General features: G+C 41.1%; 2 protein-coding genes across 2 annotated transcripts; both read right to left on the bottom strand.

Annotated features, from left to right (window-relative positions):
• Nucleotides 1-937: 937 nt before the first annotated feature.
• On the bottom strand, nt 938-6,084 carry mavs (mitochondrial antiviral signaling protein). Its single transcript, XM_028395075.1, has 5 exons — nt 5,981-6,084; nt 4,321-4,443; nt 3,992-4,172; nt 2,817-3,514; nt 938-2,729 (listed from the first exon to the last, which is right to left on the bottom strand). The coding sequence occupies exons 2-5, from the start codon at nt 4,441-4,443 to the stop codon at nt 2,058-2,060; spliced, it is 1,674 nt and encodes a 557-aa protein (XP_028250876.1). The 5' UTR covers nt 5,981-6,084; the 3' UTR covers nt 938-2,057.
• Nucleotides 6,085-13,026: 6,942 nt separating this feature from the next.
• Nucleotides 13,027-14,166, bottom strand: LOC114428125 (probable G-protein coupled receptor 151). The gene has a single exon (XM_028396472.1). The coding sequence runs from the start codon at nt 14,164-14,166 to the stop codon at nt 13,027-13,029; it is 1,140 nt and encodes a 379-aa protein (XP_028252273.1).
• Nucleotides 14,167-24,702: the final 10,536 nt, after the last annotated feature.

The raw sequence follows: 24,702 nt of genomic DNA, 5'->3' as shown, positions 1-24,702 counted from the left end.
TAAAACGCTCACGATATGCTGCTCTATCAAACTTGTATCCAGAATTTTTTAATTCCGAATCGTTTCCGGGCCGTGGTTTTTGAGGTCTCCTCTGAGTTTAACATGGCAGGCAGTGCTGTTACCATAGTGACAGGCTGACACACACACACACACAAGAAGCATACAAAGCAGCCATATTTGTAGTCTTTATAACATTTTAAGCATTATGTGTGTCATATTGATCATCCTTCAGCTGTATACTACTTTTCTAAATTCAAATCACACAGCCTGAGCTTCTTATAATCCTATGGGATTATTCCAGCCTCTGACCTTTCATATGGTATATTAACAGGCTATTCTTTAAGGTCATGAATTCATACTGTTCCTGTCTTCAGCAGTGTTTCATATCTTCATTTCTACTTTTCAAAATAAGAGCTTCATCTTTTAAAATTCTTAACCGTGTTTCAGCAAATTAAATTCAGACTGCAGTTTCTCCAACAATTCAGAGCAATCCGTCACATCAGCATTCAAAGCAATGCTTCAGCTGCAGCAATCAAACTTGCATTTTCTTCAGGAAATGCTTTTTCTAGTGCACTCATAGTTTCCTGCTGTTAAAACAGTTTTCCCAGCTATCTACACGTGAGAGGCGGGATACACCCTGGACAAGCGTTTCTGACAACATTTGTGGTAAAAATGGCAGATGGTTGCCTGTATTATAAGACCCTATCATCCAATTTTGCGGGATCTAAGAAATAATTAGAATTTTTTGAAAATAAACTTGGAAGTTGACCCGGAATGTCCTCTGTGAGATGAACATTTTGATAGCTGAATGGCTGAAATAGGTCAATGTATGCTGAAGATACACTGCGCCAAAAAAATTACAGAAGAAGAAAAAGATAGAAGAAAGAGGGTGAAGAACAAGAGTTTGATTGCCTAGCAGCAATCAAACTAATACAAATATATATGTATATTTCAAGTTTATTGATGAGGTGCATAGCTAAAGAAAGTGCAACAAAGTTTTAGGTAAAACTTAAAATTTACACACAAACCTCTAATTCCCATCAACAACAGCTCACACGCTGTTAAAATGCACAAATAAAACCTTCTAAATTAACCTTTTTTCCACACGTCCTGCATTACGCATGCATGCATTATATTTACAATGAAATCTTTCACATCGCACAACCGAATTTGTTTCTATTAAAGGGACAATAAAAATCTGTGTACCAACTAAAACGTCTGCACCAGATGCCAGTAGTTTGACTAATTGGGTACTTTCATAGTAAAGTGGTATTTTTACTATTGTATAGTAAAATTAAGAAACATTAAAACAAATAAAATGGATGTCTAAATTACCGAAAAATACTCCACAGTCCTGCTCCGAAACAGACAGGTCATGAGAAGAAAAATCACTATAAAGAACGCAGCTGTTGTTGAGCCGCAGCTCATTACATATAGAGTGTACTTGATTTAATTGTGTATTGATTCTTTGGCTGCTAAATATCTGATTGTATTGGAATGTCTTTGACACGTCTTGAAATACATAATTAGATACTTAAATATGTACAAATAAATACAGAAAGTGCAAGAACCCTCTTTACCCACCATCAAGGACATTTACAGTGTGGTCGGGTTGTTACTCTTTCTTCCATTCACAGTCCACATCCAGCAACACTTAGCCAACAGGCTTATCTTGCTTATCAGTGAAAAGAACATACAAGCAATCAATCATCAATACATTACCCTTAATGCGCCTTTAAAAAGTTACACATTTGCAACACGTGCATAGATAACCTGAGCTCTCATACCATTTCCGTGGAGTGCCTAAACTAGACAAAAGGAATAGATTTGATTTTTGGGTTTCTATAGTCAGCTTCAAAAGAACTCTAAAAAGGTACAAACTTAACAGACTTGTATTTAAAGACGTGATCAAAGGTCTGGTAAGTTATTACTGGTAATCATTAAACCGCTGCTGCACACCATCCCAGTGCAGTGACTACAATAAGGCACCATACTCTTAAGATCGTCTTTCAAAAGTAAAGCCTAATCTCCTCTTTCATCAAAGGTATTACATCCCCTTAATGCTTAAACCTCCACGCCACCAGCAGGGCGCAGGCTCCCACTCCCGCCGCGGTCAGAATATACTTTGTGTTGACTGACTGCATGAGAGGGGTCCGCTGGGCCGCCTCAGCCGCTGCAGGTTCAGAGGGTTTTGAACCTGATGCAGTATCACCGGCAGTGGCTGAAGGTGATGCAGAGGTGGTGTCTTTGGCTAGTTCACCATTGACAATTTGGGCTTGCGGGATTGTAGTTTGGCCATCTAGGTTGAGGATGGATGGCTGCTCAGATACACGTATCACGTTCTCCAGCACTTCCTGTGTTTCCAAGCTGCCACATGGTGACTCATAATGGTTCTCCTCAGGTTCGTTATGGCTGGCAGCAAAGCCCTGTTCCTGGCACAGCGGGGCTGTGACTGTATCCTCGGTGGAGCACACTGCAACAGGGGCAGACATCACGGTGTCGGCCTCACTTATTTCCAGACGCTCGCTGTTGCCTGAGTAGGGCTCCACGGGTGAGCTGGGTGCAGGGAGAACAGGACTGCCATGATCCTGTGGTAGGACGCTGACGAGATTCCCCGGCTTGCTCAGACACACACTGTTGTCCTCACTGACAGCGATGTCAAACGCAGCAGCAACGGGTTCAGGGGAGGAGCTGGCAGCAACCTCTGTCTGCAGACTGCTTTCAGCAACCTGCAGGTGAAATCAATAACAGATGTCAAGTTTTATTATTCAAATAAATTGGTAAATGATCATCCATTAGTGGGTAAAAGTGTTTACCTGTGCAGCAGGAGGTTCGGAAATCTCTTCAGGCTGCAGGACAGGAGTACAAATCTTGTCATCTGGAGGGGTGGTGTCCTGGACCGGAGGCTTCTCTGGTGTCAATGTAGGAAAAGACGAATCATTGCTCGAGTTCACCTGAGTTGGAGATAGATTCGGTGGCTCGTCCTCTGTGGTGACTGTGGTTTGAAGAGAATCTGCGCAGGAAGGTGCGTCTGATTCAACAGGTTGAGTGTTGGTCACAGGGTTGACTGAAACCTCGTCGTTTTCTGAGCCTACACCAGCATCAGTATTGATGACCTGAACATCAGGTTCAGAGTTTTCTTCTGGCTCCTGGTGAGAATTATTCTCGGTTTGTGGCAGCGGTTCTTCGTTCACCTGTGCGTGTGCGATTTCAGGAGAAGGAGGAGGTGTCGATGGAGGACGTGGCACTTCTATCTGTGCTGCCTGTGGAGGCTCAGGGACAGGCTCGGGGACAGGCTCAGGTGGGGAAACCGCTTCGGGAGCTTGCTCTTCTGGACTCTGGGGAGCTTGTGGCTGTGTGGAGGTTTCTACAGAGGGTGGGGGCTGTGCAGCTGGCGCAGCAACAGCAGCCTGATCGTTACAACCATTTTCTGAAACGGGCAGATCCCTGGCAGATGGTGCTGGATGGACGTGTGCCCGAACGACAGTCGTTGGAGGGGAGCTGGGGTTGGAATCTAGGGCAAAGCAAACAGTGTTGATATTTAAAGCTGTTATGAACACACATGACTAAAGCCCTGTGAAATCCTGAAGGACTAGCTAATCCTGAAGCTATACCAAAATTCAGATATCATTTACTCAAGTGAGAAATGATGTAATTGCAATCTTTCTCACTACTATGCACGGAGCTGTAAGCCAAAGTATCTCTCAAGGTCGAAAAACAAGGAGACACTGTTTCCCTTCAACTGTATAAATCAGCTTACAGTGGTCACAGCACACCCATTCGCCTGACAACCATGCACGCATGAATAGAGATTACCTACACCTGGACACACTCAGTGCTCCAGAAATAATCTGTGCAGTAAACTGTCCGCATATATTGGACTCTTTCAGTCACTGCAAATGTCTTTAACACTTAATCTCATAAAAAATTTGGGAGAACAGATTAGGAGAAGGCTATAGCTAATACTAAAAATGAAGATGTGGTGACTTACTGTTAGTGCCCTTCAGAGCGTCGTATGCTGCTCTCATCTCAGCTGCGATCGTTGGGTGCTCACATGCCTCAAGTGCGTCAATGAACTGCTCCGGCCAGTTTTCTCTTCTTTTTAGGCATTCCAGAAGAACCACCATCGCGTCAAAATTCCCATTAGTCTCTCGTTTTGCCTCTATAATTTCCTAAAATTCAAGTTTAGAAAAAGTCGATATTTTGTCAATATCAATATTGTAGAAAATGATAAACGTGTACCAAAAAATATGAATGAAAATCTTAGCATTGTGTTAGCTCTAGTATAAAAGAATGCTTAAGTTATACATGAAAACATACCCTGTCGTGTAAAGTCAGGCAGGGCAGATGGACCACTATTTCCCTCACATTAACCGTGCTGACTATGATCGCCAGGTTTTTCCGCAAATACCCATTGTAGAGTTTCTCACTGGTGAACGACATCTGGAAAAGAAGAGAAAGTGTTAAAAATGCTCCTGATGTCGATGCAAGTTCTACACACACCTTCAAACACATTAAGGAACAGACAAACACCTCAGACACGTTGGCAACATTCCCTCGAATTAAAAGGTACTTCCCTTTTGCTACATGAGAAACGTGCAAGTACTCAAGAAGATCAATGATCAAATCAGATTTTATGCTGACCAAGACAGAGAGGGGATTTTTTAATACTATGAAACCGAAAGTGAAAGAAACGTTACTTGAGATGTAGATGTGGGAACCGAGAAAATTTTTATTTTCACTAATGCAGAAACAAAAAAACTATTGAACACTCATCGTGCCGTAATAACCCCTCTTTTTTTTAACAGAACAAAACACTCCTACATTTCAAGGTTGTAGCTGCATGGAGAAGGTGAACTAACTAGTCACTGATTAATCACATTCGCACTCTACTCAGAACTTACAATATGCAGCATAAAGGTTTCAGATGTCTCACTCAAAACACACCCACACAGGGCACACTTTCTTTGTATTGAATACACTTTAAGCCCTTTAATTTGTTTACACCAAAACAGCAAGCTTAAATAATCAGTCATGGGAGGAAGGGGAAGGAGATTTTTACAGGATATCCAAAGCAGCACATTAAAGTTTACTGTAAACGTGGGAGAGCTGCAACCATACACGCTCTGTTTTTTTTTCTGAATGGACTAAATGTCAGGCAGGATAGAGCAAAGTCTTTCCTCGCAGTATTATTAGCCTACAGAGGCCATGGTCTAACTAACACACACACACATACTCCAACACGTACTCTGAGGAATCTAAGTGAAAAAGTGATGAGAGACAACAAGACAAGGAAGGCTGGTGTGTCCGAGGAAGAAAAGGCACCTTGACACAAGCGTGCACAGCTGAACCACAGAAATGACCTCTACACTGGCCGGACATGACAATCCACCCCGTGTCCCCCCCGCCCAGTCTCCTTGGCTTGTCCAAGACGCTTGATGATCAAATTACATACAAAAACATATGCCTCACAACAATGGCGTCTCACACAAACCTGGCAAAAACGACAAAATGAAAGACACTTTAACAGACAGGGAGGAATTATAACACACACACAAGAGTGATCACTGCCTGGAAGTCACTCAGCATATCCCAGGAATATGATTTGTAATGTATTCTTAAAAACGAGGTGCGTTTAAATAGGCTGCACAGAAACAGCATGGGCGACAGCTCGTACAGTCATAACATAAATCTGACTTTATGAGCCTTTTCAACGGATAAAACAACATCTTAACAAAGTTGCCCACCAATAAATAAAGAGTGCACAAACACAACAGGGACAGAACAGGCTGAAACCTGGCTGTGAATTTAAGAAATATGTGGAATGCTAGCTAACAGGAAAAGTTGGTTATTAGCACTGTACGTGACAACCTACCACCGAGAGCATTAGAACCAAAACGATTAATTAAATATCAACTCCATGAAATTAAACACTTAGTGACTATTCATAAATCGTCCTACTATGAAATATAAAGCTCACCTTTCGTCTTTAGGTGCCCCGGCAGTTCGTGACTCCCTCTTCAAAAGCTTTTCCTGCGCTCTCTGAAAGCTGCGCTGTCTCCTTCACACACATCTGCGCAGCAGTCACCTCGGAGCTCCCTGTTCTCCACTCCTATTGGACGATGACGCCGTCAATCAAACAGCGAGCCAATAGGGGCTATCCTAGGCGCTATGGAGGCGGGGTTTGTTTAATCTTAACCCTAACCGTGACCTTTCCTCTGTCGTGATGGGATAGCAGCAGAATTAGGATTGGATCACGACTTCTGGTTTACATCTGTCTCTGCTCCCTGATCCTAATCCGTTCACATAAACAGGGGGAGAAAGAGAGGAGTGTATACATGAAGTAATACATAATAATAATATTATTAATAATAATATTTGTTAATACAAAATAAGAGGACTCAACCATGTTTTCAGATTTACAGTAATCTTGAAACATCCTATTAAATGCATCCAAATGTTTTAAACATACTTCTGACTCTCCTGTAATGTAATTTACCAAGGACCAAAGTTTGTCAAATGTATATTAGATCACTGATATTTGCACACTAGTTTATAAAGAGATGCCTGTTTTATTATCCGGCACAGATTTCATATGTACTAATCCACATTTAATCATGACTAATCTGTGTTTGAACTATAAGCAACTGCAGTGGCAACATTTTAATATCTATTTATTTATTGTTTGCATAAGCCCTTATCATTACTGCTTCCTGTGTTTTTTTTTTTTACATGGTCAGCAGAAGAGAAAGCAACATGAACACCTGTCACTATGACTTTGTACAGGGAGTCAGAGGTAAAACTAAATATTTACAACCCATGATTGTGATGCTTTATGGCATTATATGATATCTCTATGATATGTGCCTGTATTAAAAGTCATAATGTCTTAAAATTATTTCTTTCCTTTTTTTAAATTTTAAATTTAATTTAATTTAATTTAATTTAATTTAATTTAATTTAATTTAATTTAATTTAATTTAATTTAATTTAATAAACTGTCTGTTGTTTTCCCTTGTTACAGTAATATTTTTGAAGCTTGATCAATAAAGATGTTATGAGATAAGATATGTGTTATTGAACCCATGGTGGGATATTAAAGTGTAAAAAAAAACTGAAAACAACAGTCATTTCCCCAAAGATCTCCCAGTAACATAAACATTATGACTTTATGAGTAAAACATGTTTTTACTGCACCAGTGCAGGATCATTACAGTCAAGTTAACAGTACATTTTCATTTTTAACCAGAAGGTGGCGCCACTTTCTCACTCAATGTCAGCAGTGTGCTGTCATACATTTTTTTCATGTCCCTCCAACATAAAATGAGCAGTGGTGTGCTCTTAATTCACAGTTTTTGTTGTGTAGTTGTGTGTTAACAACATGAAGAGGATCTGAACTACTGGAGGATTATTGGACGGAGTCATTGTAGCGTGGTTGCAGTTAAACACGGATTAAAGATGTTTAAAAAAAACATAATTAAAGGTTTTTTTTATCTTGTAAACAAATCTGTAGATACTAAATATCTTAACACTACATTATTGATTACCAGGATCTTAGTACTTTTTTGTAAAATGGTGTGTATTTCCATTACCCACACCATGTTCCTTGAACAAACACATACCACTTGTGTTGCTGTGCGATTAAAATGTATGAGCCACTACATGAGCCAGCATTAGGGGGTCATCATTACCACTAATTCAATTCAGCCAATAATCCTCTTCCATATTAAAGTGATGGGAATGACGGGAATAATCAATACATTATTAATCAGTTTGGAATGTTTAATGGGACATTTCTTTGTTTCAGACAGTAATGTTCATTTTTCTCTTTCTGTCTTATTTTTCAAAACTGGCAAAACTCTGTTGTAAGCTTTGGGGGGAGCTATTTACTCATCCAGAATTTATGGTGTATAGTGGAGGGCGAGGACTCACAGGATGCACAGGTGGGTCCTTTGGGGACATATGAAGAGGGCTGTGATGCACAGCTGGAACATTAGTCCCTGATGTGAATATAATTACCTGTCATGGGCAATGATATGCTCAACATTATAATAAAGTATAGTGGATGAGTAAAACAACAGACAGATGATGCAGGTGTGCTACTGTCACGGTCACCTCTGAGCACTAACAACTTGCTGTCAGAGTTTGGGGATGTGTGTGTGTGCTGGAACTGAGAGAATCGTGTAGGAGGGGCAGGACCAGAGAATTTCTAGAGGAGGTGTTTATGAGATTTATTTTAAATATTTTTTTTTTTGATTGATTGCAGGTGTTCATTTGTAATCTGAATTGGCCAGCAGAATGCTAGCAGAACAATCACATTTGCAGTATATAAGAGGGAATTTGCAGTCAGGTTTGATGTGATCGATCAGCAAAAATCAAATTAAATAAATAGGTAATATATATATAGATATAGATATAGAAAAAATAAATAAAGTTACTTATTTTATTGTTTAGAAGCAGGTGGTAATCGGTGTAAATAAACACTCTCTGCAGTCATTTACGTGAATCCGCTCTGGCTGCGTCAACAACGTGTGACGTCATGACGTCATTAGCGTACGATTGTCAAAGTAGGGCTTGTTGCAGAACGCTGCGGAATTTGTTAGCCCAGGTTCTAACTCTTTATTTTTTTTTTTTTTTTTTGTAAGTTTGTTAGTAGTGAGTTATTGTCATGGTACAACAATCAATGAAGCTAAAACACAAACTGAAAGAAATACAGCAGAGACATGTCCTCTCACTCTGCTACGAAGGTGGAGCTAGCGAGTAGCATTGATGCTAACGGTGAAGCTATCACCTGAACGTCGCACACAAACAGCGGACCGTGGTGTTCAGGACTGATACTGCATTCCATGTAACTCGTAAGTAGAGATTTTCCAACCTGGAATATCTGGAAAAAAATGCTGCTAAACGCTTATTAAAGTTGCAAGTATCTACTTGTACATTTAGAAGACATGTACCAAGATTTTACAGAAAAACTATTGTCTGACGTCAAACAGTAATGGCGGCTCACATCGACATGGACTTGGAATAAACAATCAACAAAAGTGAAGCATAGCATATAATCTGCCGGTATTTAAGCATAACAATGATCGGATATTATGTTCTATATAAAAGTTTATGTAAAAAAATAAGACAGTGGTGTTATTATTATACAGTGAAACTGTAAAAAATGTGCAATCATATAAATACCAGGAGATTATTATTAATTCAGAAGTTTATTTTTAGGCAAACTGTAAAGCTGTGTGCAACGAAGGGACGCTTGCATCTGTGGACCGAATAGTTTAATGGTCCAGTAGGCTTATTGGTGAGTCACAGCTGAGCTAAAAGGCTGTGTTTACCAGGCAGTTGCAGTGGATAGACAGATATGTATCCAGTGTTCTTTTGTCCTGTGAATTTCAGAGCCTTCCTGGTCTGGTTGGAGGCTTATATGTCTAGAGTTACAGAAGAAAGCGCTTCAGAAGCAGCTGTTTCCTGCAGCAGTTGTGTTTCTGAGTAAGATCTAGTCTATGAAAAGTGTGTTTATCTTCCACGTCTTGCTGGGTGCTGCTTTTAGTTAGCTCCTCGTGGCACTCTTGTGTGTTTGTAATTTTTAGTGTGCATGCCCATCTATATTTTCTACTGCACATATCTTACCTATGGCTACGTAATGTCACCCAAATCTGAGTACAGAGTAAAACACAACAAGAAGAGGTCAGACAAGGAATTAACTAGTGCTGTTCTGTGACAGGGTTGATCGGTGAGGAAGAAGGGTGATGGAGATCAAGTGATGCACCAGACATAAAACCAGGGTAAGTGTGGGTAGCTGCAACTTTAACCAAACCTTTGGCTTGCTCACCCTCCTTAGCAGGAAGCAGCAGTGATAATAACAGAGAGCCCAACAAAGCTGCACAGAGAGCCAGAGGCAGCATCACAAATCCTTCACGGTTGAGCGGGGGGGGAAAACACCATGCATCTCAATAAAAGAGCAGGACTGTACTCTATTCAGAGCCCTTTAGCTCTGAAACGTCAGCAGGCTGGTGGTTGGGAGCACTTTATGGCTCTTAGAACCAGGCCCTACATATGTGCATCCTGACCCAGATCAAATCAAGTCATACCTTACTGTATGTGAACCCAAGTCAGCCTTGAATATGGCTGATTTTTTTTTTTTGCAAGCATAGAGCGACAGTTACAGTTCAAAAGTTCATGAGCTCAATAGCTGTATGGTGCATTAATATATTAACCTCTCCCTCTCTGTAGCAAGGGAAATGGGACCTTATGTACTTTATCCCCCAAAGGCAGCTTGATCACACTGATGCCAGCATTATGTTTATACTTCATGGCCAAGTGAAGCACAGTTGCACAACATTACATAACAGGCATCATTATTGCTTCCTAGACATATACATTGTGAATTGTACCACATAATTGCACCTCTGAGAACACCTGGGCTTTTTTGTTTTTTTCTAGCTCCAGTGGGAAGGAAGGAAGCAGCAAAGAGACAAGACATCTTTCTGATTAAATTCCCACCATGTTGGGTAAATGTCTCCTTAATTAAATCTAAGCCGAATCAACAATGGTTATAAATGTCATGTCATAATGGTCACAGTCTACATCTGCATGAATAGGATTGGACGTTATCCACCCACTCGGCTTCATTCACGGTCCACCGCTTTGTCCATTGTTGGATCAGTGCTGAGTCAGGCTCTGCCAAGAAGATGACGGCCAAAGTGTCCCACACTTCAGCTTAAAAATGGCGTAAAATGGTCCCTTAAAAAAGGGAACCAGAGAGTGATGCCTGCACTGATAATACAGAGACATACAGTGTGTTCTTAGTAATGATCGAACATGTATTATTTCCTCTACAAAGATGGAAATAAATACATAATCATTGCTAGTAATATTATTTCTGTTTCAGGAAAAAAGTAAACTTGATCCCCTACACCCGGTAAATTTTAAGGATCACTCTCAAGTTCAGCTACCTTACTTATTCTGAGCACATCATTTATACCTTTACTGAGGTTTTTGCTGTTTCCCCTACTGAAGGCAGCCATGTTGGTGGTTGTTTTGCCACTCATTGAGAGTGAAGCAGGGCTGTTCAGGTGGGGAAGTAACATCTTTGCGTTCCTGCTATTTCATATGCCAAAGGTCAACTTCACTGTGACATTGTAATGCTATGAAAAGTGTGGACAACTCACACAACTATTATTCTACTGTTAGCAGGTATGATCCAGCTCCTATCTGGCAACTGACTGATGAGGTCATACAGAACACTTTGGTCTGAAACTGCACCTGCAACTGTAGCTTATGAACTTATCTTCCACAGATGCCACCAAAGTTCTTCAAACTTTGCTTGACCTTTGACCTATACCTTGGTCCTTGGAGTGAAGAGTTAATTGGGAAGAAAACAAAAATTCATTTCCTTTATTCTGCAGTGCATCCATGTGTCTTGCAGAGCCACATCTGTATTAAATGTTATTGAACAAGAAATGATCCTTCAGTTACATGTTAGCTGCAGACTGTCTTGATTTCTCATGAAGGCTGCTGTCCCACTGCCTGTCTACAAAGCTATAAATAGCCTGGTTATTTAATATAAATGTTTTTCTAGGGTTAAATCTGCTTTTACCCTGGGAGCTTTTGGATTCGTTTGCCAGATGTGTCCCATGCTAACCTCTTTCTCTTTTTTTGTTTTGAAAGCAGTCTGAAAAACTTTATTCCAAAGCCTCTGATTAGGTTATATCCATAAGTCTCTGTCTGTGTCTGTGAGGACATGTTTGTGTGTTGCACAGGAGGATTTAAACTATAATGTAAGTGATCTAACATTACATTGATGTATGTGTACATTCAAAGACTCTTCCCTGCAGTAAAGCTTCTTCTTATGATGGAAACTGCCAAAATCCAGTGAATAATAGAATAAAAAAGCAAAGGAAAAAAAAAAATAAGTGACCCAAGGGCAGACATTTGGAGACATGGTCTATTGTCAATGAATAAATTATGTGCAGGAGCACAATCAGGCTGAAGAGCTTTAGAGGCTTGTTTTTTCCCCCTCTTCAACCTGTAACCTTTCTTTTCACTCAGGCAGACTAAAATGTCAGATCTGCTGGGGCGTCAGAACCATGGGCGGCCGCTGCTTTCCTGGTGAACACACAGACGTCTAAAAGCAGGCTTCTTTTCACCGCAGCTGAAAGGTTAGGCTGTGTTGACGCAGGTCATGTGGGTTGGTGATGGCGGTGGCGGTGACCAGTCTTAAGTTTACATGCCTGACAAAAATGTGTCGAGCATGTAGTTTACATGGATGGAGGATTTTTCATTATTAAACAACAATAAGTCCTCATTTTATAGGACAGGTTATAAAGTTTTTGTTTATTTGAAAGTGGCCATGGTGATTAGCCACAAGCTAAACAAAAGTTTAGACAAATCATATCTGGTTTAATTGACAAGTGAATGATCAAGTTTATTGACTTTATTGATTTATATTATTAAAAAAAAATCATACATCGTCCAGCTGTCACTGAAACTGCCTGAATACTACTTTCACTGAAATATCATTATTGACTTGACCTAAATCAGGAAGCTGGATTAGTTGTGAATTTAATATGGAGAAATGATTTCTGTCTGTGCATGAGACAACCTTCTGAATTAAATGGAGAGATTTGTTGGTCAGTTGTGTTTTATCCATGATTAAGGTTAGTGTTTTAAAGCTTTAGAGAGGTGGAACGAAACAGAACAGGCCATTTTCAGAATGTTTTATTATCCATGATATGCATGACGGGTAAACACAATCACAACTTGATGAGTGTCCTACATATTTACAGCGGTTGCCTGTCTGTACACAAATGAAAGATGACATGGCAAGGAGAAATATTCAAAGTAGATAAACATTAAATTCTGACCGTTAAATTTAAGATTTAATTCACATCTAATCACAACAGCAAACTAAGGCCACTAAAGCCTTTCGACGAGGGTCTGCACTGTGGGTCAAAGAACTAGAAACCAGCCCAGAACAAGCTGAACTCTTATGCTACAGAACATTACTTTTAAAATGTGATTTCACTACAACATTTTCTCCTCTCGCTCCCACGGAACCGGGTCCTGCTCCTCTTCGACGTGCGTATTCCTGCGCCCTGTCCAAAAGTGCTCCACATCTGGAAACGTCTTCTCCTTCCCTTCCGAGACAGCGTTGGCGACGGCGTTTGCTGCCACTTCCGCCCCGTTGCCCTCTGTTTTTGGACATTTGTTGCATTTTACACGCTTCTTTTTGCTTCTGCACGTCGCGATGAACCAGACAGTGATCAGTCCTTGGCGCACGTCGTCGTACATGGTCATTAAGATGACCGGCGACAGGGAGCTGCATGCGTAAAGGAGGACTTGCGCAAAGATCAGCAAACCCACAGGAGGCTTGTTGTACCCGAGTCTGATCCAGGTGAATGTCCCCCACTCTGGCAGCAACATGATGCCCAGGGCGCCACTTAGACACAGTAAAACCAGGATCACCTTGCTCTGATGCTGCGGGCTGGGTGCATGGTTCACTGCGTTGTGCAGCGTTTTGGTGTAGTATGCAAGCGTGAAGATGACTGGTACTACAAAGGTTGCGGTTGGATAAATCTTGTAGAACAAGCTCATGAAGTCAGACGCGCACACTGGCATTTCTGAGACACAAATATTGCCGCGGCTGTGGGGCACCAAAGAGGCGAAAAGCATCTGAGGGATCGGAAACATCATGGACACTATCCAAATGAACGCCAGAGCTCCATGAATCCAAGACGGGCTGTGGAGTGGCCCCATGGCGGCGGGGCTCGGAACCAGGGTGTGTTTGGCCCTGGTCGTGACTGCAAGGATTAAAGTTTTTGCAACCACACACGAGTGCTGAAACCAGTCCGTGGTGCTGCACACAAAACTCCCCAGGGTCCAGGTCTGCTTGTAATAGGTGACGGCGCGCACCGGGGCGCACAGTAACAGGATCACCAAGTCCGTGGATGCCAGAGAGGCGAGAAGCGCTTTCACTTCCGAGCCCTTTCCGTTTCTGAAGTCACGAATAAAAATCAGCAAAACGAGCAAATTCCCAACTGCTCCGGACACACAGATCCCGATCAGGATGATAGGCATGGCCGTCCGGGTGTCCTCTCCCTGGAGAAGTTGAACTCCTCCAACAAAATCAAAGAAGGAGACATTTGACGGTCGATCAATATCCATCTTTTCCTCTGTGACTTTAAAATAAAAACGTGAAACTTTTTTGTTTTTGTCCCTCTCCACAGACTCAGATCCTGGAGCAGGCGGAAGATCTGTCCCGGTGCGCCACGGTGCAGAAACGCTGCTAATGGGGTCGTGATCGCATCAGCAAGTGGGTGAGCAGGATGGCAGGTAGGCTATTTCAAGTGCTGCCATTTAGCATCGTCAACCACTCACGTCACGTTATCAGTGTGGCTCCAGGCTGCAGCCAGCCCAAATGTAACGGCGCAGCTTGATGTGATTTACATTCACAACCACAGAGGGACCCACGGCTGGAGTGGACGGTCAAAGGCATGTCAAACATGCAACTTATCTCAGGTCAATGCATCTCAATGTTTGGACTAGCTGTCATAAAAAAAAAAAAACACTATTGATATGTGATGCAGACGACAAGCATGAACTGTCTGCAGTCACAACATGAACATGCAAATACACACTTGGATTTTGGACCAAACTCAGTGATTTGTTGCCAAATTTAATCTGCAGGGAACAAAATGTGACAGAAAAGTGGCAAACTTTATCCACATGTCAGATTTTATTTATAGAATTTAACAAAAGAGTCTCAGTGAACTTAAAGAAAGGCTGTAAACACATGGATTACACAGATGACTTCAGTCAGGCAGCTGCTCCAGCTACTTGGTCTAATGGTGGTTACCTTTAAATAGGTCGACAGTAATGAGTGGTTGTAACTACAGTTGCCTTATTATTACCCAGAAAATGTCACGAGCTTAGTTTAAGGATTGTTTTGGCTCATTTTATAATCTTTTCTTAAGCATTTTTGATACATTTCTTGTTTTTCTTTTCTCCTCTAATTTAATATATAGTACGTCTGATGTCAGTCAAAACAAGTGTCTCCATGGTCCAACACATCCAAACAAAGAACAATGACCTTTTTTTTTTATTTGAAAAATGACTCCATGCAGTTTTTAAGGTACTTAAAGCATTGAACAGTATCTAAAACACTATAATAAGGGAAACACTAAAAATTCTTAAATGCTTTTGAATAAGAATTACATTTAAACCAAGTTTACAACATAAATATCCAAAATATATCCTGTTTTACCAAAGTTATTCACACAGTGGTTCCTCGATTCAAGCGTGCATGAATGAAGAGAAATGAGTGTGAATTTCAGGTCGGTTACCACAGAGTGAGGTGTGTTTATTTGACTTGAAGAGCATACGGATGGTGAAGGGGAGTGAGGGGAGGGTTGTATGTGGAGAGGTGAGGGTGCCCACTCAAATGCTGTCACCTCCTCTAAGAGGGCCGGTTGCTAGGAGACCGGCGCTTCCATCACAGTATGGGGTTAGGAAGATGTGAGGCGTCATGAAGTAGTGTGAGAAATGGATGGATAGAGAGCAGCTTTAAAGCGGCTCTGCAGCTTCAGATCGAGTGAATATATCGTTAGAACAGAGTGATTGCTGGGGGGAAAAAAGGCTCCGGTGGTATTTAGGAGGATGCTATAATGGCACAAGCAGGGGTGCTCCCCTTACAGTGTGCAGTAATCAGGGATAATTGTGCTATATGGACTGTTGCAAGGCCGAGAATACAAACAGGTTTCAGTTTCCACTGAGTGAAAATCTCATGAATGTTGTCTTGACATTTAAATCTGTGTTGCTTTACACTAAGATGATGTGTGCAAGTAACAAAACCCAAACATAAACATCCTCTAAAAGTCAACGTTAAATAATTGTTAAAGGTATTCTGGTCCTTCCAAAGAAGCATCAAGCTTACTTTTGTTATAAATATAGAATGATCTCATGTATTTCATGTTTTCATTTTAGTGTGCCACATGGGGATACCTGTCATGGTTCCCAGATTCTGATTTCCTGACTTCAAAGGAGTCAAAGTTTTCTCTCGTCCTAAACAATTAGTGTGAAAATGTGTGTGTGTTTTATGGACTGGCATAAAATTTCAAACAGTGCGGCTTTGTTCCCAGTGGTTGGAAAGGTTGGTGATCCACTAACTGTTGTCTTGATTGAAATTTACTTGATCACGTCTTTTCATGTGTTTAACATTTCAATCCTGGACAGGGTCACTTTAAAAAGATGTTAGAACCAAGCATTCAGGGTCTCCTGAGGAGGAATCCTAGTGTCTTGGGTGATCCTTTTACATTTCTTAGCACCGTCTTAAGGTCAGTTTTCATTTGTGCTCTTTGTGTTTATTGCTGCTATAGTCAGCAGGTTAGCACCAGAGGTGTCAAGTAACGAAGTACAAATACTTTGTTACCTTACTTAAGTAGAAATTTTGTGTATCTGTACTTTACTGGAGTAATTATTTTTAAGCTGACGTTTTACTTCTACTCCTTACATTTTAAAAATAGACTTGTTACTCCTATTTTATTTCGGCTTATAGGAGCCATGTATTTGTTAGTCTGGTTGCCATGGTGATGGGAATATTTGCATCAGTAGGTGCACTCGCTCACCTGCACGGGTGTTGGCATGGGGGTTAGGAGGAGAGAAGGAAGCTGGGTGGTTTTTTGTTGACCGTAACGTAGCGTAGCGTAGCAGACATCGCACACCATACACCTTTGCACCATTCCGACACCCTATTGGTTGGTGCGCGATCCATCGCACCTGCACGTGACGTAGCCTGTTTGCATTGTACTAAAATGCATTCTTTTTCAATTGCCATACAGTATGTAGTATATCACTATGGCCATTAAAAAATACAGCAAAAAAACAACACATCTTTCTTTTTTCTTTTTTTTTTTGAGGTGTTAGTGCAGAATAGGCCTGTAACCCCCAGCGTTACTTTTACTTTTTACTTTTAAGTAGTTTTCAAACCAGTACTTTTACACTTTTACTTGAGTAAAATGCTTGAGTTGATACTTCAACCTTTAAAGAAGTCTTTTTAAACCCTAGTATCTATACTTCTACTCAAGTAATGACTGTGAATACTTTTGACACCACTGGTTAGCACATCAAACTAAAATGCTAATATTTGATTTAATATCTTAGCATGCTGAAAGTATTAAACCTCAGTGTAGCTTCCAGAGCTCCTGCTGCCAGCTGTCAACTATTGAGCTATGTAGCATGTAGCTGTATACATGAAATAAACAGCTCTATTTATACCATTGTGCGTACAATCAGGATTTGAAGAAGGTTATGCCCTCATGAAGTGCTGCAATCAAGAGTGCAGCGTTGAAATACGCATTAATATGCAGTTGTTTTCTACTGTGTGCTACTCGAAGGCAGCCATCAATTTAAAATGGCAGCGGTCTCATCTTGGAATATCACTTCTCAGCGGGGTCTTGTAAGCATGAAAGGCTCCTTTTTGAATATTGAGTGCGCCTACACATAGCACCTCCTCCTTATTACACTTTATTTGTAGAGGTTTTTTTTTTTTCTTCTTCTCTTAAGAAACAACCCGGACCAACTGAGATGCAAGAGCAAATGCCCAGTTTCTTTTTTTTTTTTTAAACTCTGCATCCCACCACCACTCAAGCCGAGACTGAATCAGTATTGTGAAAGAGTCAGATCCTTCTTCTTCCCTCGAGGCTTGTATAGAGCCATAGAAGGACAGAATAACAGTAAAAAGGGAACGATAGAGGAGTAATGGGAGTACATGAACAAAAACCCAGAGCTGGGTAAGAGTCTAAATGAACTCCAGTAATGTTCCCTTTGGAGATGTTCCCGGAGAAGAAACAAAGATGAAGTAGTTTTTCGACCACAGGGATGTCCATCCTAAAAAGCAGACTTTGCTATGACGAGTATCTTTTCCACATCCCCTGATGCAGAAAAGCTTTTACAGTATAAAAGAAAACAAAGCCACTTTTTTTATCATTAGTCATTCAGAGAGATCAAGGGTCTCCTCAGATAACAGCGGATATATTGATGTCATTCCTCTTAAGTGAAGAAGCAATTAGCAGCTGTTGTGTTAATGTTGGAGGGCTGTTTTACATGACTCCTTTCAAGTCGCCGTGCCATCAAACAGAGCTGATGGCTGACATCAGGTTGCTCCTATAGGTGGCAAAAAAAAAAGTGGTCAGTTACCACGACAACCTGTGGATGGAAAGCTCTAAACTTGCAAAGCTGCTGTCTTCATGCCTCTGACACCAGGTTTCACCCCTCTGACTGTGTCGGTTAAAGCGTTGTGATGAGCTGCAGGAAACATCATTATCCTCATTATTGTTTAGTTCATTTGATTCAGGCTTCATGCAAAGGGATAAAGGACTCCCTTAGCAAAAGGGCAGACTCCCGCCTGCAAAATAGCAAATAATTAATGTCAGGCTTTTTTTTATAGTGTGTGTGTGTGTGTGTGTGTGTGTGTGTGTGTGTGGGAGGGGAGCGGATGGAGTTGTAAGCTTTTCTCTTTTTTTCTCTCACTCTTTAATCATAAATACATTAAAAGCCGAGAGTTCCAGGTGACTGCCTGGAAACAGAGTATTTGCTCCAATTACCTGCTTTACATGTGTGTTTTTGTGCTGAACGTTCGCTCTGTGCTGCTCCCTGCTGGGGCTTCCTGTTGTCTGCTGTCATGACTAATCAAGCATAGATTATTCTAAAGCAATACAAGTGCATTGAACAGAATTAATAACATCTAAATCCTTTTTCTAGAACTAGTGTCCATTTGTTGCCATTTTATCTGATGACAGTGTCGGATGTTCGGTTCATGCCCTGTGGTTTTTACATATAGAAAAGCTTCTTTTAAATTAGTGTTTACCTCTGTTCGGCTTCTACCTGCAAGTTTATGAAATAATCTTGGCATTCTGCAGGCAGATCACTGTCAGGTTTCCTCAGCTTCATGTCATAGTAATAGTGAGGTGAACATAGGAAATACTGATGGAAGAGTGCCACCATGTGCCAGAGGAGGGTAAAACCAATTCTGTCTGCTTAAAAAAAACTGAATTCCCAGAACATGGTGGAGTTATAGTTTATTTACTTTGTTATTCCAGAGATTTTTAGTGGACAAAGCATTCAACATTAAAAAAATGCAGATTACTGATGGAAACTGCAGTGTTTCTCCTCATGGAACCGTCAGTACCTGGTATGAACAACAGATGGCAGCATATGATAGTTTTCAGAGAAAAAGCTGAAAGCGGTTCAGCCTTTGACTGACTTTGACTAGACGAAGATTGGTGCATCAGTTTTTGAGTTTGTAGTTTCTTTCTTAAAAATAAAGAGGCTCTAACATTCAAATAGGGAATTGTAGGTAAGGTGAAGCACAATTTTATACTTGAATGTCTTATATTTTTCTCTTTATGATTAGCATTGGTAAACATAAGATCAGATAGAAAATATTTCCTGGTAAAGGAAAGGGAAATTACATAGATTCAAAAAAATGCACAAGACATTAAAATATGTGTTATTTTAAATGTTCATAATCAGCTTATAGACATTAATTAATCCATTATATTATATACTGGTACATTTTCAGCTTCTACTCCTTGCTGATTTGTGTTTGGATGTATGTTGCTCTTCACCCAGCAGAGGTCCTCTCTCTGTCACCTCTTCACCACTCCCTCGTCACCTGGTCTCAGTTCCCTGTTTTGCTCTACTGCACCTTTAAATTTATTAAGGCCTGATGAGAAGCAGATGCAACATGTAAATCTGTCATTACTGAGAGTTTGTAAGCGAGGGTGAGAAGCTGCTGGTGGACGGCCTGGAAAAGGGGCACACTAACACAGGAGCTAAACATGCTGATCTCTGAGACATCAGCTTGGCCTTTCATGTCGTTTACTGACTATAATGTAGACTTAGACTTAGTGCACAATACCCCATGACCCCTTTAAAACTCTGAAGAGGCTCATAATTAATCAGTTCTGCATGGAGGGTAGTTAATAATTATTCCGAATGTGTGTTTGTGGACGAAGCCTGCAGCAGTCTGAGGGCATGCATGTCAGAAACACACACACACACACACACACACACATGCTTAAAGTGAAAGTTTTAATGCACACAATAAGAAACCAAATGTGTTTTGTTTATGGCCCTGTGCTATTTTTTTATGATTATTATTTAATCTAGGTGACTTGTATGTTCTCACCTTTATGCACACAAGGCCCCGCTAATCTTGTTCTCCATCGGCCCCTGTGCATAATGAAAAGGAGCTTATCATGATGCTGGCCTCGGGGTGACGTCGACTTTCTCCATTTCCGCTGAGAATAAGGTGAATGCCACTTAAACCACGTGACCGGCTGAAATCTCCCAGGACCCATAGGTGCCATCGCCGGCTGGAATGGGAACAATAACTCAGAGAGAATAAAATGAAGAGTTCAATTGGGAAGCGATTAAAATGAATAGAAGCTTTGACTAGATAAGACACACACCATTTCCTCATCTATTTAACATTCATTGAATTGAATAATCCGGTCTTATTATCGTAAATAGTCTGCATATTTACCCTGAATATGCTAATTTATGTTTGCTGCAAGCGCTCTGCGACTTAATAATTTTTTCATCAATATATGCATATCTCTGCCTGTCTCCTATAGGTGTTTCTAAAGAGGAGTGGGGAGAGAGAGAGAGGGGCCGAGAGACCTAGGGACACAGTCATAGAGTGCTCGTTGTTTCTGTAACTTTCCTATTCATTTTTTTTTTTTTGCACTTTGCCCAGGGCCAACCCAGTTACATTTCAATCAAAAGATTCATTGTAAAGTCATTATCCCAAACTAGGCCCCGATAATTGGCTGTCATTTTGCATAGTGGTGGCACTCTGGCTTTGGGGCAAATGACTGTGGTCTTATCTTTCACTTTTAAGGAAAAATAATGGACAATTTATCATTAATCTTTTCCGGGAAATAATAACAAGTTAAATGTCATTCCTGTGTCATGCCTTACAAATAACATTGTGTTGCTCAGGGCCTGGGCTGATCACCGGCTGACCGACCCTCTTCACTGTGAAGGTAGTGGAGAACTTTAACACACGCAGGATGCATTACCATAACTCCTCCGCACTGTGTAAATACACATGTAATTTCAAAGATGACAACATTTCCAGTATGTTATATTATTTTATTTTCTCCCTATAGCTCGGACTGACTTAGCGATGTTATTTAACCGTTAAATCGGCCTCGATTCTCGGCCCACACTCGGCACAGTTCTGTTAATAATAAGGTGCTTTCATTTCAAGTTGTGTTCCAGGTCACCTTATGGGCAGACGTTAAATATTTAAGCCCTAAAGAGGTGTTTAAAAACACAATATGAGGCAATAACAGCTATGATATTGCTGATAATGTGTTGCAGAGAGGTTAGCATGCTAACCAGCTAGCGTCACCTAATTCCTTGTAGGATAAGTGAGGGTTTAGTTTGTGTTTATAGCTCATCTTAAGCCCTAGTCAGTGGAAGTGGTCCTGTTCAGGGCTAAGAACACATCTTAGCTAACTGATTTCTTCAGCTTGTCCGGCGCACCAGGAAAACATAACATGGTCAATATTTCACTCTTTGAATGGAACGTGTGAATATTTTTCTAGGCAAGGCTGTATCGGTCCCGTGAACCACCCATGATGGCGGTGGTTGAGTTCTCCATCTCTTATTGACGAGAATATAACAATAACAGTTGAATTCTGATGTATCAACTGCATGTTGCTAGGCAACAGAGGCAGTGCATCCTTCATTCATTCATTCATCATGTACCCTTTCAGAGGCTTCTTGTAAAGAAAAGGACATCAGGCTAACATTACAGGTGTTGTTTGCATTTATGTGTATGCTAGTAGCTGTTGTGCATTTTACCATGCGACTGCAATCTATAGATTAAAAATGAAAGCATAAATGCAGCACGTGTGAGACTTTGGTAGTACATCAAGTTATTAGTCCAGGTCAACCTGATTTATTTAGTGATAAAATGGTGACAAAACTTTCCTTTGTGCTGTTAGTAGTGATATAAATGGTGTTAGAGTGTCTTTTTCTAAAGAGTTATTGTGTTTTTCTACTTGTGAAACTTCATCTTTTGACAAAGCGGCGAGCAGCCACCATCATTTCGAGGGCCTCATCAGTAAACAATCTGAGACAAATGGCAGAATGAAAGGTTGACATCAGCAGAGGACGGCACTCATTCCCATTCGTTTATGGGATTAGGCTGCTGTGAGGGGGGGACGGAGCAGAATGACTCGTTTGGCATTCAAAGGCAAAGGGTGAGCCCAGAGAGAGCCTGTTTGAACAGGGATCAATTATCAATCAGTCTATAGGCGAGATTACCAAAGCCGTACGAGCCGTGTTGACAAATAACCTCAGAGATCCTGTCAATGAATGCAAACGGACAAACGCCTTTGGCTTTGACACTGGCTACTGCAGAAATTCAGATTAGAGCGGCCCTCATCAGCAGATCGGTGCTGTTGATGTCTGCTGAGTCCTCACACATCTTTTCAGCAGCGTTTAAACCCCCCGACTGGATCCTGCACAGGCAATAATTTCACTTTAAACTCTCAGATTACAGCTTAACCAATCACATTTCAACTTAAAAACACCATGTCCTGTAGAGCTGTGCAACAGTGCTGCTTTTACAGTAGTAGTAGTGTTATTAAAAGCCACTGAACTGCTCTGCAAGCAGGAGATTATAACTCACCTGGAATCAATTAAAACAACGAATGATTACTAAGACACTGGTTATTGCTTCTGTAATTAATTATTGACTAATACAAAATGAATTCCTTGATGTATTATAACACATACCTGGAGTTATTTACCAACAACTAAATGATAGTTTAAGAGACAGTGTTGCAGTTAAGTCAGGTCAGCATCGCCTCAAAAGGCCCAAAAAAAAGGGGCAACAGATGAGGATTAATTTCACCAAATGCTGCTGTTTGCAGATGCTAATGACTTAAATAAACTTCTCTCTCCTCCCCTGGTAAAAGAAAAAAAGATCATTGTGAGTTGATGGTGGGAACAAAGACGCAGATTCTGACATTGTTCTGGTTCTGTTGTGCTCCACACACCCGCATCAATGGCAGCGGTCAGTGTGTCAGTTTGGAGGGCAGGGTGAAGGTTATTCGGGGCCTCCGAGAGCAAACAGCCCCTGATAATCCTGACCTTCTCTTTTCAACAGCGGCAGTTGGGAGTTGACCGTGATGGTTAAGAACCACCGTGGCTCCATGGTCACGTCTAGGCCGGCCTCAGAGGAAGGGCCTGTTGTGGAGGCTCGTGGGAAGTCTTTGTGAGTGTTTGATGAGGATGAATCTATAGGAATCAACATAAATAGTGATTGGAGGAGCTCTGATTGAGTCAAAATTTTTATTTTACTTATTATTTAATTGTTTGAATTAGATCTTCATTGTTTTGATTCAGTCTCATTGCTCTTACAGCATCATGTGGTGATGGCGGAGACCAACGTTCTTAAAAATATTGAGCTCTTCTGGAGTGGACCAAGGTATTTTCACTTCTCATGAAGGTGAAAGATGATCAAAACATCACAGATTCTTCCTTTCAAACGTAAATTTCATATACTTGAAGCGTCTCTAGAAATCGTTGCCCCTCTCCAGGCATTTATCTCATGCATACACACACACTCGTGTTGAATCCTAAGGTGGGGGTCATGCTGCTGGCTCTGCCCCGCTGACCTGCAGGGGGTCAACGAGAGCAGCTTTACAAATCCTGACTTTATAAAAACACTGGGAGAAGGTCCTCATGGGAATTAACCCTACCCAGGCAACCCCAAACAGTAAATTACAGGGGGCTTACATGACTCCTGCGTTCCCCGGGGACATCAAACGGCGAGAAGGCCTGCGTTTAACTCACCCCGCTCGCTCCACTTTAGATCGGCTTCTTTCTTTTGTTCCACTGTATTAGTCCAGTCTCTGAAAGGCTGCAGGGAGCAGGACTCTGCTTCTGCTCTGTGTCTTTCTCGTTCTGTTTATAAAGCAGTTTGGAGAAAAACAGGAAAACTGTGCACACACACACAAAAAAAAGCATTTTTTAGAGAAAACGAAAAACTGGAATCTGTAAATATAAGTGTCTGAAACCGAAAAAAAGAAGAGTCCCCAGATGTGCAGAAGGCCTCCCCCCTGTCCTGACCTCCAGTATATTTAATATTTAGGGATCCTGGCTTTAAAAAAAAAAGGGGGGGGGGTCCCTGGCCTGCATGGATTCAGAGGTGGGACAATGGCTCGTATGTCTGAGTGTTTTTTCTCAGCTCTTCATTGGGATGGAGCCCCGCTGGGAGCAGATTAGCCTCTTCATGGGGGATGTGACGCCCAGAGAGGAAGTATCAGAGGAGGACAAACACAAGGACAAATCATCCGGCCCGACACTTAATATTCACCGCAGACACGCAGACAGCAGGAGAGGGCTTCCTCTGAAGCTGCAGGCTGAAGATTTTACATTTCTGTTCCTCTCTCTTTGTTTCCCCCCCTCCTCCTCAGTTTGATCTCTGCTAGGCTGCTACTGAGAGGATGTTATTTATTATTAGTCTCTATGTTACTCATATGTCATGGGATATGTTTAATATACACATATTTGTAATTTGATCATTTGCACATTCAAAACACAGACTACATATAAGACTTTATGTTTATTTTATTTTAACAGTAGACGATGTTAAATGTGTGCCATCATTTTGAGTTTATT

Source organism: Parambassis ranga, chromosome 22 (assembly GCF_900634625.1).
Source record: "Parambassis ranga chromosome 22, fParRan2.1, whole genome shotgun sequence".
Lineage (NCBI taxonomy): Eukaryota > Metazoa > Chordata > Actinopteri > Ambassidae > Parambassis > Parambassis ranga.
Note: the sequence above shows the minus strand (reverse complement) of the source record. Positions and strands in the feature narration are given on the sequence as shown.

What these genes read in the sequence shown, in the direction of transcription:
- mavs (XM_028395075.1), bottom strand. Translation starts at nt 4,443, where the DNA reads ATGTCGTTCACCAGTGAGAAACTCTACAATGGGTATTTGCGGAAAAAC. An exon ending in GCCTGACTTTACACGACAGG is followed by an intron (nt 4,173 to 4,320) that starts GTATGTTTTCAT and finishes CTTGAATTTTAG; the next exon opens with GAAATTATAGAGGCAAAACG. An exon ending in CCGAACCTCCTGCTGCACAG is followed by an intron (nt 2,730 to 2,816) that starts GTAAACACTTTT and finishes TTTCACCTGCAG; the next exon opens with GTTGCTGAAAGCAGTCTGCA.
- LOC114428125 (XM_028396472.1), bottom strand. Translation starts at nt 14,166, where the DNA reads ATGGATATTGATCGACCGTCAAATGTCTCCTTCTTTGATTTTGTTGGA.